Source organism: Dermacentor variabilis, chromosome 1 (assembly GCF_050947875.1).
Source record: "Dermacentor variabilis isolate Ectoservices chromosome 1, ASM5094787v1, whole genome shotgun sequence".
Taxonomy (NCBI): domain Eukaryota; kingdom Metazoa; phylum Arthropoda; class Arachnida; order Ixodida; family Ixodidae; genus Dermacentor; species Dermacentor variabilis.
Window position 1 is genome coordinate 205611614 of NC_134568.1, and position 15084 is coordinate 205626697.

The 15084-nt window shown below is 39.4% G+C and overlaps 1 protein-coding gene across 4 annotated transcripts in view; it reads right to left on the minus strand.

Moving 5' to 3' along the window:
- The window catches only part of LOC142591222 (protein FAN-like), a 116637-nt gene that overhangs the window by 61681 nt on the left and 39872 nt on the right, over positions 1-15084 (minus strand). For all 4 annotated transcript variants that reach the window (XR_012830408.1, XR_012830411.1, XR_012830413.1 and 1 more), the window contains exons 11-15: positions 11583-11691; positions 11089-11182; positions 10447-10529; positions 5597-5676; positions 732-822 (exon numbers count right to left, since the gene is read on the minus strand). Coding sequence is in view for 1 of the 4 variants with exons in the window: in XM_075703582.1 (XP_075559697.1) it covers positions 732-822; positions 5597-5676; positions 10447-10529; positions 11089-11182; positions 11583-11691 (457 nt within the window). In the remaining 3 variants the exon portion in view is untranslated. The remainder of the gene's footprint in view (positions 1-731; positions 823-5596; positions 5677-10446; positions 10530-11088; positions 11183-11582; positions 11692-15084) is intronic.

Genomic DNA, 15084 nt, shown 5'->3' on the forward strand with positions numbered 1-15084 from the left:
TTCTGGGGTGCATAATCTTTATAGATATTTGAAATGCAGATTTTAGCTTACTTCAGCCTGTTTCATTCATTACATTGGCTATTACACACAGTTAAAGCAGGAAAAAGTGCAGTGATCCACACACCCTCCTTGATTGACGTCAAATATTGGCCAACGGCAGTGCACTATGGGAATCTGCCCCTTGACATCAAAGGGCAACCGCTGACACTCATGAAACGGGTGAGGAGAAGGCCTGTTTGAAAAGAGGGTCTTTGAAGAAAAGGCAACTTTGCTCTCTTCTTTGAGCTCTACATGCTGTGCATGATTGCGAATTTAGGCTGAGACGTTCACAGTAGTGTACACTATCTGTCGAATGTTTCTTCACCAATCCTGAGAGGTGGTTTAGGGCCTCTTTAAGTGGCACTGAATGGGGAGAGAGATAGAGAGTAAACTTTATGTGAAACAGCCCGCGAGCTTAAGTAGCTCCTCCGCTCTGCAGTAAGTGGTCACTGAATGGAGATGTTGTACCCCATACTGATTCTAAATTCAAGGGTCACCAAACATTTGCAAACAAATTGGAAAGTCGTGTGTTATCAGGAGTGCTATTATCAAGGAAGCCAACAACTACACTAATACATATTGCACGGTAACACCACAAGCCAATAGTAAAATGCAACAGCCACATTCAGAGTAGGCACACTGTACATCTTGTACTCACAAAAAGCCTACCTACACAAGACTGACCCACTTACTTTTGCGCACTAAGTAGTAGAGCACAAAGCCAGGAGTAGAATAGTGGGATCCATACAGGAACTTGGGTTCAGCCATTTCAGCATAGCGATCCTACATAGTAAACACACTTTTAAGACTTGCAGAATTCAGAAATATATTTTTTTACATGCTTGACAAACATATAGGCCTGTGGAGGTGTAACATACATAACATTGCTTTTTCTACCTCAAGAAAACAGTACAAATGCAAGGTTGCAAAGGTATGCTCTTGACTCATTTTAGCATAAGTTGTTTATACAGATACAGACATTGAAGCAACTGCTATATTCATGCTTCGATATATTTCCGAAGCACACCAGTGGCCTGACCATAGCTAGGAACTCATCAAGAGGTGGCACTTCATCTAGCAGCACATCCATATTGTCATGCATACACTGTTCTGCTTTTTGCTTGCAACCATTTTTCACCGGATCACTATTATCCAGTTACCACTCAGTGCAAGACACACCTACTGTAACCAAAATTGCCTGGACGTTGTTGCCGATTCTATGGCAAAAAAGTCTTGTGTAATCAGACTGCAATCGACCTGAATAGTGTTGTACATTCTTCAATGTATACAAGCACTAGCGATAACTCTTAAATGTGCCGCGATATATATACATGAATAGAGAATATACTTGATAAGCGAGGCAAGATTCGACGACCGGCCACCATGCCCACTGCAGTGGCTTTGAGTATTGCTAGTCTTTCTGAAAACAAGTTTGCAAAATAAATAGTTTAATTTTTAACTCAAATTATTGACAGTGCTTCTCATTCTTCACCGTCCTTACAAGGTGACAATATCGTGCTCTGTGTTCATGAAACTTCTCATTCGTACCAATAGATTGCACCGATATTTGCCAACCTAATTCTAGTGATACTATTTTTGTTGTTCTATCTATCATGACACTCCCTTGTTCGTTTTGTTGCCATCATCTCATTCAAATTTTCAGATCACTTTATTTATTTTAAAGTACAGAGTGAAAACGGATGCCGGAGCAAGAAGTTGGTTTAAGCAGCTTGACTAGGCCCTAGAAATTGTGATGAGGCAGTAGCTACAACATATTGACATTAACGAAAAATACAAAGGAATGTATAGTACAAAGGCATAGTATAAAGGATCACAAAGGGTATAGAGAAGAATAAAATGTTAGTCAGTGATGCCTCTATTCCAAGTTGTCTTCGTTTGTGGAGGTGGCACATGCTGGTGATGAAACAGAAAGACAGAATTCTTTTTTATTCCTCTTTCCTACCCTACCTCTTGCGTCTTGCCATTTGATTCATTTATATTCTTTCACCTTGGTGTTGATTTATGAATAAGCTGCAGAGCATGATGTCAGCTAATAATTTTAATGAGCGCTCAAGCGGCCAGGCACAGTATTGCCCAGCAGCAGTATGCTTCACTACAGCATCGGCGGTAGGTAGAATCTTCGAAAGGCCATTTGAATCATCGCGGGGCACTGAGTTTTTTTTTCTTTGTAACATTCAGGCAAAGCACCCTGGGATTCCAACAGGCACTGGCACATATCACAACTAGGGGAGTAAGCTCATAACAGCTATCACTGTAAAAAATCAACATTACCTCAAGTTTCATGACAGGCTTAGATGCCTGAATGCTTGCTGGCATAACTGACAGTTGCAGAAGAGTTCCATTTTCTCAGTGTTTAGTGTACTTCTTCAATGGCAGATAGAGTGCACTAAGAAAAGCATTAAAATAACACATCACAATCTCTAGCTTCAGAACCAAGCTATTACAGTTTCCTAATTCTGTTATGCAAGCTTAGAAGTATTTCTATTGTGTTCATATAGTTAAACATGATCAAACTCCAGTGAGCTTAATTACTGTGAACAGTAAATATGAACACTTGACTCATGGATACATTTAAATAATCCCCACGATTATGAGAACCTCGCAACAGCTCCTAAAAACAGCCCGCACTAAGGAACTAAAACTATCAGAAGCAGTAAGTGCAAAATGCTTCCATTCCCAAACTGCACCATGACTTGCATGGTGCAGTTCGGGATTGGAGCAATATTCTTGCATCATGCTCCGATACAAGTGAACTATGCTTGAATATACAATGTGAAAACACACACACATTAATGCACAGGATATGATACACGTCAGGGATGAATGATAACTTTAGCACAATAAACAGTTTTAAACAGTAACCAGAGCACAAGTACATAAAAGCTTCACTGTTCACATAAAAAAAAAGTAAATTATGGTCAACATAATGCCTAAAACCCCATAAATCATACTGTCATAGTACTAAGAACAGCTACATCTTTGTTTTAATATACAGACTTGTCAGACACCTCTGCTATTCAGAACATAACAGTGCTCGTCATGCAACACATATGCTTTAGCAAATTTGAGCATTCATGTGACACTGGAACCTTGTGGTGTAGCAAACTAGATGAAAAACCATCTGACTGAAGTAAGCAATAAAGTGATGTCATCACTATTTAACTTGACCTTTAGACTCTCATTATGCAGAGGGCTCTGCATGCCTCCTTGTCATGAAAAGTGGCAGACACAGTTGCTGACATTTACCGCGCCTCTTCAGCACGTGGCCAATGAATACACACAAATTTTCTTTATGCAGAAACAGTATGTGGCCAAGTGCTGTTCATATGGCCACATGAGCAACTCCAAAATGCTTGTGCACAGCAAATGAACTTTTTGTCAATTGCAGCCCTTCCTGTAATGTCAATAAGACAGTGTGCTACAAAGTATACTTTACACTAGCTGGCAGGTAGTGCTAAGCATCAAACAAATGAAGCAGCAAACCATACAATTTGGCCTATGGCTGTATCATGCTCTCGACACTGAGGCTATTGAACTCGTTTTTCTCTCTAGTGTATAGCTTGGTTCAGTCATACAAACATGTATATACAAATATGAATGTAAAAAACTGTATTTGGGATGAAGAAGCAAGCATTCAACAAGAATGTCATTATCTAAAGGAACAATTTTACCAAAATTAACCAGCAGTGAACTATTACTAATAGGTGGTCTCCTGTTTCTTTCAGCATATAGTACCAACTATGTAAGCTCATTAAGCAGCATCAGCGTACGTTTAAGCACACCCATCCAGCTAAAGTGTGGTAAAATCATGTGAACTCCGCTTCTGTCTACTTCATTTAACCTTTTCAGGGTCACCACTGTAGATGTATGGTCGTGGAAAGAAATCCCAAATGATGACAGTCATATATGCACGGTGGCAACCAAACTAATGTGCCTTTTCGGAGCGAAGCGCCGTCTAACATCACTTCAGAGCTACTGCAACCTTCTGTGACTTCTAGAAAAAATCATTATTGTGCTGCCACCTCTCAGTTTCCACCAAAACTGATTTTCCATTTCACTCTATGGTGTCTGGCACCATGGCAGTTTCAGAGTATTCACGCTACACCTACCTCACTACCATATGGTCATGCCCGCATTTATGCAATTTATAATTGGCATTCTTGCACATGCCGTTTCCAGTTACGGCCATCAGGAAAACTGATTATCTATCTCGTTTCTTATCAAAGTGCTATGGCAACATGCTCGCCCACATTGCTCTTCCACAGGCATGTGCGATTTTTTCGTTTACAGGCAGGCACTCACAATCTGGTAATACTGATACTCATGCGCCTCTTCTTGTAAGGTGCATGAGAGCTAGTCTAGCGATAACTGCAATTACTGCAAGTTTCTCATTCACATCGTTTTTTTCCCCCAAAAGGTGCACACTGATGAGCTTGCTTTCCGGCGCTGCCTCACTTTTGCTATGGCCAAGCATCCCTAGGGCCATATTCCCTAATTATACATGTCATTTTTCATTCTTCTGGCCCTTGGTCATTGATTCGGATGTAGATTGGAGGCCGCCGCACGACCGTCCTTGCTGAGGTTTTATCCCGAGTGCAACACAATAAATATTGAAAGTTAAATGGAATGTTTGCAAATATGAGCCCTAGTTGTGTCAAACCTATTTAATGCATAAAAATTAATTGTGTGAATATTATCGCTTTTAGAAAAAGAATTTTTATTCTAGTTTATTAATGATGTATTTAACAATAAACAATGTATAAAACTGCACACATTAAAAAAAAACCTTGTCCCTTTCTTGTCGCTAAACAAATATTTACTCGTTTTTTCTTGCAATACATTCCTCTGAAGAATTTAAACCTGCAATAAAGAGATGTGACCCTGGGGGGATGCAGTTCCCCAAAATTGTGACTCTCAAAGGGGTAACAGGAAAGTGTAAATTTTTTCTTAGTGTTCTCATCAAATTCCCATTCACAATAAATACAGCAACCACAACTTTCTTTATATGTGTGACAAATACCAGTGGCAAGCTGAAAATAATTCAGGTTCATGTCATCTACGACGGCATAAAAATAATTTTCAGAACTGTTGGAATTGGTTGTCTACAGCTGTGACGGAACTGCCTCATCTACCAATCAAGATATCCAGAACAGCTGCTATTGGACTACACTGTTCAAAAGAGCCGTTTTAGAAAAAACTTCCAATGTCAGAAGGTTCGACAATATATGAATGCTAGATGCACAACTTCCATTACTCTGAAATTGGTTATTTAGGGCTGCCTTTTAATTCAACCATGCTCAAAAGTTCCAGAAAGCTGCCCATGATTGTTAAAAACTTTCGTTAAAAGTTGGCTAATTCAAATCAATTTTGTGTCTCCTAAGGGCTGTATCAAAGAGGTTTATTTCTGTTTAATATGGGCAAAATACAAAATTTTTCCTTCCTTTTCAGAACAGTTTTGCAAACTTTGAAGATTGCTCAATATATGTCAAAATTTTGATACAGTAATGTGGTACAGCAGTGTTGTCAGAAGACTTGCCTTTAATTTCTTGAGACGTTTTTCAGACAATGCGCCTAACGGCCGGGACAGGTCTCTGTAGCTTGCACTATTGCTCAAGTCTGCAAAACAGCCAAGAACCCTACAGCTGCACAGATTTGCTACTAAACAGCATGATTAGCAAGCAAATACCCCCATTGCCTTGCACACAGGCTAATGGAGCATCTAACGCTTATAACACCCTTCGTAAGCATGCATGCAACATATAATTGCTTTACAGAGGAAAACAGAAACAAATGAAGCAAGAAATAATAGGCTGTTGCTTCTTGTACTACTTCAGAGCACCACTGATACACCTTTCAGAAGACCAGAGAAAAATTAAAGTACACAAAGAGGAAATGTACGACTAAATTGTAGTACCACATCTCTTTGATAGTTTTTTTTTTTTTTTAATAGTCACGCAACTACTATAGGAACATTATGGGGAAACAGTGCGGAAAAAAAAACGAGACAAGAAAGACGAACAGGAGAGCCGCTGCTCCTGTTCGTCGTCTTGTCTCACTTTTTTTCACGCTGTTTCCCCATAATGAAGTCATGCCAACAAGCTCAAGTTCAGACTCTAATTCTGTAGGAAAGCTTCACGTGTGACACAACGTAACTACAACGCAGTGCAATGTCATCTAGAGGGCAATAGCTATAGGCCAGAGGAGGCTAATATGCAGGCAAATTTATGCAAGCTGTGTAAGGTTTCTTAATGCAGTTTTACAGAAGACAGTACACGACATGGTGCATTCAATGAACAATAACAAATGGCACAACTCTTCATATCCAAAACAACCTGAAGCACACTAAAGAGGGGTATTTCAATTTTATTACCCTTAGTAGCTTCCAAACATACTTATAACTTAGCCCTGCCTTTAGCAGATGCAGTTACCGAAGAAGGGAAAAATTCTTGTGATACGACACTAGTCACTAAATTGTAACTAAAGTGAGAGCTCTGCATTCAATGTGCTTCTAACAGTGTTGAATTTAAAGAGCCATGTCATTTGAGCTCATTAATTGAATGTGCTGCTGATTGTGCTGTCTTCTTTAACACTACAGTAGGAAGTATAAACATCGCAGCTTTGTGTGAATATGTGCACAAGTAAGACTACTCTGGCTGACGGCTAGTGCCCTCTTAACCCTTAATGAATGGGACATATAAATGCCTGTAAAAATTATGGGTTCTCATTCTAAATGTGCATCGCACGTCAAGAATCAGCATAATCAATAAGAAAAATATTTTGTGGAAGCTTTTCCAGCAATAGGGAGGAAACAGCAGGCAGAAAACAGGAAGTGGGCTTCACCCCAAGCCACCTATGGCTTCGGTTGAAATTTGTACGGACAGCTCTGCTTCATATGTGAACAATAGGCAAGACATTTCATTTGCCTTACATCATGTGTGCGATGCCACTGCAGTTGGAGGTACTGCATCGCTCTGTTTCTCCTGACTGTGCTGTCAAAAAAATTTGAGGCGCATGCCAAACTTCTTCCTCCTCGTTTGTTCCTTCCTTAAATCAACAAATGGCGCTTGCTGCCTGCCATTTAGTGTTGGCCAAAATTAATTAGCCAGAAAATTCATACTAAATACAGAAACTTGTCATGAAAAAAAAAATGTCTGGTATGTTGCTTGTAGGCAAAACTTGTCCATAAAAGGTTAATGACTCTGCACTGTTGGGTAGCCCTATAAAGTTCCACCACAGATATTTCATGACTAGAGAAAAAAGAAAAAAACTATTAAAAGGACTCTGGCATTACCAAAGGGAGATGCCGTCAAGCCATTTTTTGTTAAGTAAAGGAACCTACTAACATTTCTAAGCACTAAAAATAGATGCATAATGTGTTGCCTTAACAACAGCGCTTAATATTACGCAATCATAGACAACAAAAAAACATGCCATTCTATTGAAAATTACGCTCTTTTCTTTTGTTCTGTCATGCGAAATCCACACCATCTTTCATGTCATGGACAGAATTAAACCAGTAACAAATGTAAATTGTTCAAGCTCCTTTAGATGTCTCGGATGAGCACTTAAATGAAACAACTAAGAGAGAAGGAGGCAGCAGAGGAAGTAAGTGTTGCAAGTTGCACACCTAAAACCTGTTGGCCATAATGGAAACTACCTGCGTGGAAAAAAGAAGTGAAACTACAGCATGACAACTTGTAATAGGCAGTGATGAGACACTTCTCTCATATGAAGGGATGGGCAGCTTTCAGAGTGCTGCAACAGACAAAATGTCAAGAACTACCTCAAAGTTGGTGAAGTGCAGCTTCTTAACTTATTTCCCGGTACAAAATGTTATTAAAAAAAAAAATGTTGCAGGAAGAAACCTGTCTAAGGCGGTGTCCTTTCACACTGAAGATATATTTACACCAAGTTTATAAGTATCATAAGTGGCTATTTGAAGACTAACTAGATAAAAATTTGACCTCACTGCCAAAGAGCTTGTCTTTTTCTCTTTCTTCACTTATTCCTCAAGCAGGAGTTGATGGGCCAGTTGCGTTGAAATATTTGGGCAGCGTTGTGCAAAAAAACAAGACAAGAACACAAGAATGTCACAAGCACTGTATTAACAAGTGTATGTCTATTGCTCAAGGTTCAACAACATATTTTCTGTTTATTGCTCTGTAATGCTCTGCCTGTATATATTGTTAGATTTTGAGCAATAAGCATTCAGAAGTTAATAAAATGGTTACAATGTTCATTTTTGTGTTCTTGTATCTTTTTTTTTTAGCACTGCTGCTCAGGTATTGTTTTCCATCAAGACAATGACATTCATGATTGTCTACTTAACACTTTTGAAAAGCTGCCCCCTCCCACCATGCCCCACTGTTCCCACAACCAAAGCCGACTTCAGGCCATGAGCCTGCATTGCAGGTCTCATTGTATCCTCAGCATTTCAACCTTTTAAATGTTGATGACGGCCCTTGCCCTCTGAAGCTTTGCAGTACTGGCACTGCCAGTGTTATCACTGCATGTAAGAAGGAAGCCGCAGTCTGCAACCACATGGGAGAAATTTGCCCCACACTACCAGCAGTAGCTGCAGACAGCTACTAGAGAATAAGCCCAGGATTAGACTGGCATTCCAGTTCTTTATTAACATGTGTTCACCAGAAGCACTGTACTACCGGAAGCACTGTACCAAAACAGAGGGTGATCATTTATGTGTAGAAAAATAAAAACTTCCTTTTCGTAAGCAAGTTTGCTTGCGACTATTACCTAGTTTTCTATTCATAAATTTATCTGTAATTCTGTAGAATTCTCACAACCTTTGTTATGCAAACGATGATGATGATGATAACGTCACAACTGTGTGGCCTCTCATAAGCAGGATTATTCTAGCTATGCATCAGCAGCAATGAGTGTCAGCAAGAAAGTATACCACGGGTCCTTCATTTTTGGGTATTATATACATTTTTTTTAAATTCATGGTAGGGGAAGTGAGGGGGGGGTAAAAATCTGGTGTTATTTTTAAAAAAGAAAACCAAGGTGAAATCAGGGTTTTTGCTGTCTGGCAGCCCAAAGTTGAGATTTTCTTGGTAACTTTCCCAAATAATGAACATGCATATTGGTCTTTTTATACACAAATGTACTTAAGAAGCAAAATCCCTCCCGAGAACATTAATGTCACAGTTGCTCGCAAGTCGTGATGAACTCATTTATGCAAATCCTCTTTGGCAGGCATTATTTACACTTTTAAAAGAAACAACAAACAATAACGACCAAAGAGACATCAATCTCTACTTTGTTCTCTGCCCTTAATTAAACAAAGGAAAAATGCATAGTGCATACAGGCATGCTTCGCAAGAGGCAAGATTCTTTTTCTTCTATTACAAACCTATGTTGATATACATTATCAAATGAATTTTGAGCTTTTCTGTGTCCATCACAGACATGTCAGGCCTTTCATCCTTGTCTATCATAGTCCTGCTTTACTGCTTTGCGCCATATGCTCTTGCAATAAAATTCTTGGAATTTCAATTAGGCCGATCTGCCACCCTTCTTTCAACGTAACATAGTTGAGTAAACGTCTTAACGTCAGTGCTGCATGCACTTACTAGCACATTACTGCAGTTTACATTTATGCAATGTGCGGTAAATGCAATGTGATGGGCCATTGTCATATTCATGTAAATGCAGCTACTGAAAAATCAACACGCTATCGTTCACCAAAGACCAGCAGACAGTCAATATATTACACATACCGGTTTGCACTTGAGTGTTCAGCGTAAAGGAAGCAATACTGTATTCATTTATGAATAACATTACTAATATACCTTGACTATTAGTTTTGTGACAATGATGACTACTGAGTGCCGAAAAGCTTCGAATGATATAGACATCAAATATCAGAGCAGACGGTGGCACATCTCTCTTTTGTCCCTATTTGCAAGACTGGGGAGTGGCTGCTGACATATTTTATTCAATACATCCTATCAACTAATAACTGGCATTGCTGGGTTTACAGCTCAGGTTGCACATTACAGAATTCCAAGCATGGTTACTTTCTTATTTTTACTGATTCTGATTCAATGAGTAATGAGTACAGTGGTCTTGGTAACATGAAGGAAAGCAGGTTAAAGGTGTGCACTTCCTGCAAACTGAACACTAGCATGCAAATTTTTTAAAATAATATGGCAACTAAACATGAAAAATTGAAGAGCTTGGTGAAAATATAAAAGTTCACTGTTATGAACACACAAATATAATAAAATATGCAAGTCTACACATTGACATAGCAGCTCATTACAACCAAAATGAGCATAACTAGCAAACTTCAATCCACATTAACTTTCTATTTTGTGGTTATTGCTCAAAGAAAAAAAACAATAAACTGAATTGACATCATACCTAAAGTATTGCTCTTGTAGTCCCCTATTACCCATGGGAACACTGGATACTGTGTGAGGTCATTAAAACTGCGATCAGCCAGACTGTAATCAAGGGTTTAGAATAGGTTATACTATTGCAAGGAACATGAGCAAATTCACTGAAAAGCATACAAGCATCAAATAGAGGTTAAAATTTGTAACAACCTTTTATCATGTACAAGCTAAAAGAGCAGCGCAATGTATTAAGTCCAAAACTGCACAATAGCTTCAGTAAAGCACACGTTATGCAAGGTTACATGTGCAAACAAGGTGATTAAAATGTCTTTACAGCTTGTGCCTCAACAAAAGATGCAGACATACAAAAGAATGAAAAGTTGAAAAATTATGGGGTTTTACATGCCAAAATCAAGATCTTACTATGATGCACGCCGTAGTGGGGGACTTCAGAAATTTGGACCCCTTGGGGATCTTTAACGTGCACCTAAATTTAAGTACACAGGTGTTTTTACATTTCACCCTCATCAAAATGTGGCCGCCGTGGCTGGGATTCAAATCTGACTTCGTGCTTAGCAGCCCAACATCATAGCGACTAAGCAACCACAGCGGGTAAAGCATGGAAAGTAATTAAACACTACAGAAATTCTATTTCCACAGAACGCACCTGTTGATATAAAGCAAATAGTCGTAATTAGAAATGACTCCATTCTGCCAAAGCAACGTCATGTTCTCTTGACCAGAGTCTTCAAGATTTAATGCTGCAAAACAAAACAAAACAAAAATAGATCACAGCATGATTAATAGCAATAAGACCACATCAAATATGTTCGTTCTTCATCATTATTTTCCAGCAAAGTAGCTTTAGTACTACGGGTATATCAACACTTACCCCAATTTATACAGTTCAGAATACAGCCATTAATCTCTACAACTATCAACACAATGGCTTTGCTCACTGCTGAGAGCAACAGGAGAATCAAGGGCTGTATACGAAACTGTCAGGAGGCATACAAGAGTACTTAAATGCCTTCGTATGGTAATGCTCCAGGTAAAGTGCCACATGGTCAAGTTGCAGCTGCAACATCACCTTTACTTTTTCTAACGTCAGCAGTATATCTGAAATAGTATGGTGAGCCATAACTAGGAAGATGAGTTTACCTTCTTGATTCAAAAGTTGCTTGTAAAGTTCATCTCGCTCCTGCTGTGTCTTGAAGGATAGGAACAGGTGCTTTAGCACAGAGCTCTCCGAGCAATAAAGCTCAAGGCCCTAAAAATTAAACCACAATGAATCACTTACCAATTTCAAAAACAACATACAAGGCACTGTGCACATATTCGGAGCCCTTACGTGCATTTCATAGGAGCATAAACATCTAAAATTACCACACTGTTTTACTATGCACACATGAAGTGTACCGTAAAATCTCTCATATAGTACAAGCCGAGATTTGGGGATAGCGAAAAGGCGAATAAAAAATTTTCATTCACGTATAATACGAGTGAGGCAAACCCTTATGAGAACGCCGAAGTGCCTCCCAGCGGAGCAGTTGCCAATGTTCTTTGCAGCTAAAACCACCTTCCTCTTGAAGGCAGTTGAGTAGTGCTTTTGTGGTCCCGACGTTTCACTGCTTCACTACGGAGAAAAAAATGCAATTTCCTGATAGCACACATTTCACGTAGTTGGCAGGCTATCTCGTATTCTGCTGAATTGTGCATTCGCTTGCTATGTTAGCCTGTTACGACGGCCAAACCCCTGCTGTCTCTAAATGGCATCTCCTGTACGGTACAGGGTGATGAGAATGATGGTAGCCATGAAGCAATAACGAAGCCAAAACTTTGAGCCTGATTTTTTACTGAAACTTGGTTCTGAATCCAGATACAGTAACAACGCGGAAATTTGGGACACCAATAATTAGAAAAAATCCTCGTATTATACGTGGGTTTTCACTGGGTTTTTATTTGGGTAATGCACCATTAGCCCCAAATATTATGCATAAAAACTGCATCTTAGACAGCGCGAAAGCATATTATTAGAAAGAACTGCTGACCTATAAAACAATGTCAAGCTGAAACAACATAAACGAAGCCAGTGGCAAAAAGTGAAATGCAACGTAGGAAATAAAAGAAAAAGGTATGCCCTCACACTTCATCACTGAGGATGCCATGTACATGTCCTGCAGCTACCGGCAGATGATTTGCCAAAATGCAAGAACAAATGGCAGTAGCTGCTGAGGGAAAGTTTAACTTTGAAACCTATTATTCATTATCATGCCGGCGTATTTTGTTTAAAAAATCTGGCACAGACTGGTTATGATGATCTTCAGAACAGTGTAGTTGGTTGACATGCATAGACTACTGCAACCATACGACGTGCTCGAACAATGGCTCATTGCAAATGCTGGGAAATAGATACTTATGGCTTTTTACTTGCTTCAAATGTTGAAGTGCCCAAGCACTCTCGCATTCTGCAAGGTGTGTATTTCACACAAAACACCCTTTTAACATCCTGAATTTAATGAAATGGTGCTAAGGGTGTTTTGCTAATGAATGCACCAATTTAAAAAAATTTCACAGCATGTAGAGGTGCAAAATGGGTATTTCAACATCTAATCCACCCTCAAGTGTGTAATTTTCCAGAGTGTGTAGATTATTCATGGAAGCTGCATTGAACTGCAGTGGAGTAGCAAGGGGGTGGCACACTGGGCACGTGTCTTAATATAGTTTCATAGCTGGCTTTCTGTCTACCGCGCCTACCCAGCAGGCTGTTTGTCCATCTATGACTTTGGGTATACAGTCCAAACCCAGATATATCAAACCTGAAGGGGATCGCAGGATAGTTTGATATATAGGTAATTCAATATATAAAATAAAATTTTACACAAAAATTTTCAAGGGGATTTTACTGCTGTTCATTGTATACAACAATTCGTTACATGTTAGTTTAATATATCCGGGTTCGACTGTAACACCTTTTCCTCAACCCCTCGCCAGGCCATTAATGCAATATGTACTGCTTCGTCTCGTGGCTTTATTCTCACTTTAAGGTTGCCAAAGTTTTTTTTAATGTCTTTCCCACACCCTTTTATGTGTGCGCAAAGAAGTACTACAGTAAGGCGAGGGCGATTCCCAAACGCAGGCAATAGGTGAGATGTCCACTGTATTTAAGCCTATCTTTTGAAAAATTCTGTTGAAAAGTTGAGCCTTGGGTTTCACAAGAGCATGGATTTGGACTAGCTGGATATTCATGATCATCTAATAAAAGCGCGTAAAACAAGTTACAAACATAGAAGAGCAGCACTGTGTATGCCTTTTCTATGTTCATTCCTCGTTTTGCACGCTGCTATAGATGATCATGAGTATGAGTAATGATTCATTACTCAAAAAGGCATACAAGGTGCTACTCTCCTATGTTTGTAACTATGTTGTAATTATTGGATACATGCAATTATTAAGTGGAATAATTTGTGAGAATGAGACCACAATTATTCCAAGTATGACTTCTTTATTGGAATGCTTCTGTATGTATGAGTATGACTCATTTATTGAAATGATAAAAAAAAGGAAATGAACTAAAACTGCATCTGTTCAGTACATATACAGACACCACTATTCTCACATGTCGCAGTTTCAGTCATTCACTCATCTTATTGCTTTCTTTCGGAACATTACAGTCAAAATGTTTTGAAACGATGTTTATGAGTTTTCTCACAAATGAATTTTTCTGAGCATTTATGAAGGTTATGAGAAATTTTTAAAGGCATTTATTTTTATCCCAAACTTGTTCTTCTAACTTAGTCTCTGGATCTGGCAGTGGTTAGAAAAGAGCGGTGGAAACCAGGGTGCTAAGATTGGCAAAAATGGCGCCAGCGTATACTGGCGTTGGAGCATACTAGAACTATTAGGTGGTGCGACCGAAGCCAGCACGCCTCGTACATTCGCGTGCCCTCTTTTGGAGAAAGTAGCAATGGCGCTGGCATCGCACTTTTGAAGTAAGTTGGCATGTTCTGACCTGTAATGCACGTGTGTGTGCGCAGATGTGACCTCTGCCACATGTTTGTGATTCAAATGAAAAAAAAAAGAAAAAAAAAAGCAGCGTTTAAATCACTGCTATGCACCCGGGTGCAAGACTGGGTGCGCTCACACGGACCAAGGCCGCAAGGTATTGCTTTTTAAATCTCCAAGATATGAAGAGCGACAACTTGTGTGGGAGGGAAATCTGTGCGGACTTGATAAGCCCCTCGACGCCGATAGTACTGTTTCTGAGCTTCACTTTGAGCCTCATTTTATCCTGAGAGACTATGTGCACATAACTGACGGAACAGACGTTCGAGTGCCAAGAGGGAAACCAACTCTCTGACTTGATGTGGTGCCTACTATGTTGCTGAATATGCCTTCATATCTAGGTAACCAAGAAAACACTGGAACCGCAGCCGCCGATAAAATGGCATCAGTTCGTGTCTGATAATGACGGCGAAATTTGTTGCATTCAAGAAGGAATGTTGAATTAAAGCAACTGTGTACAGCAGAATCTGTACTCTCTACAGAAACCCACGAAACTGAGAACAAAGAAAAAAACGAAGCAAAGCTTATAAACCTGTAAATCTGCTTTAGAAACAGATATCGCAGTTGTGTAAACTGCACCTCTTAGAGTTTCTGGAGT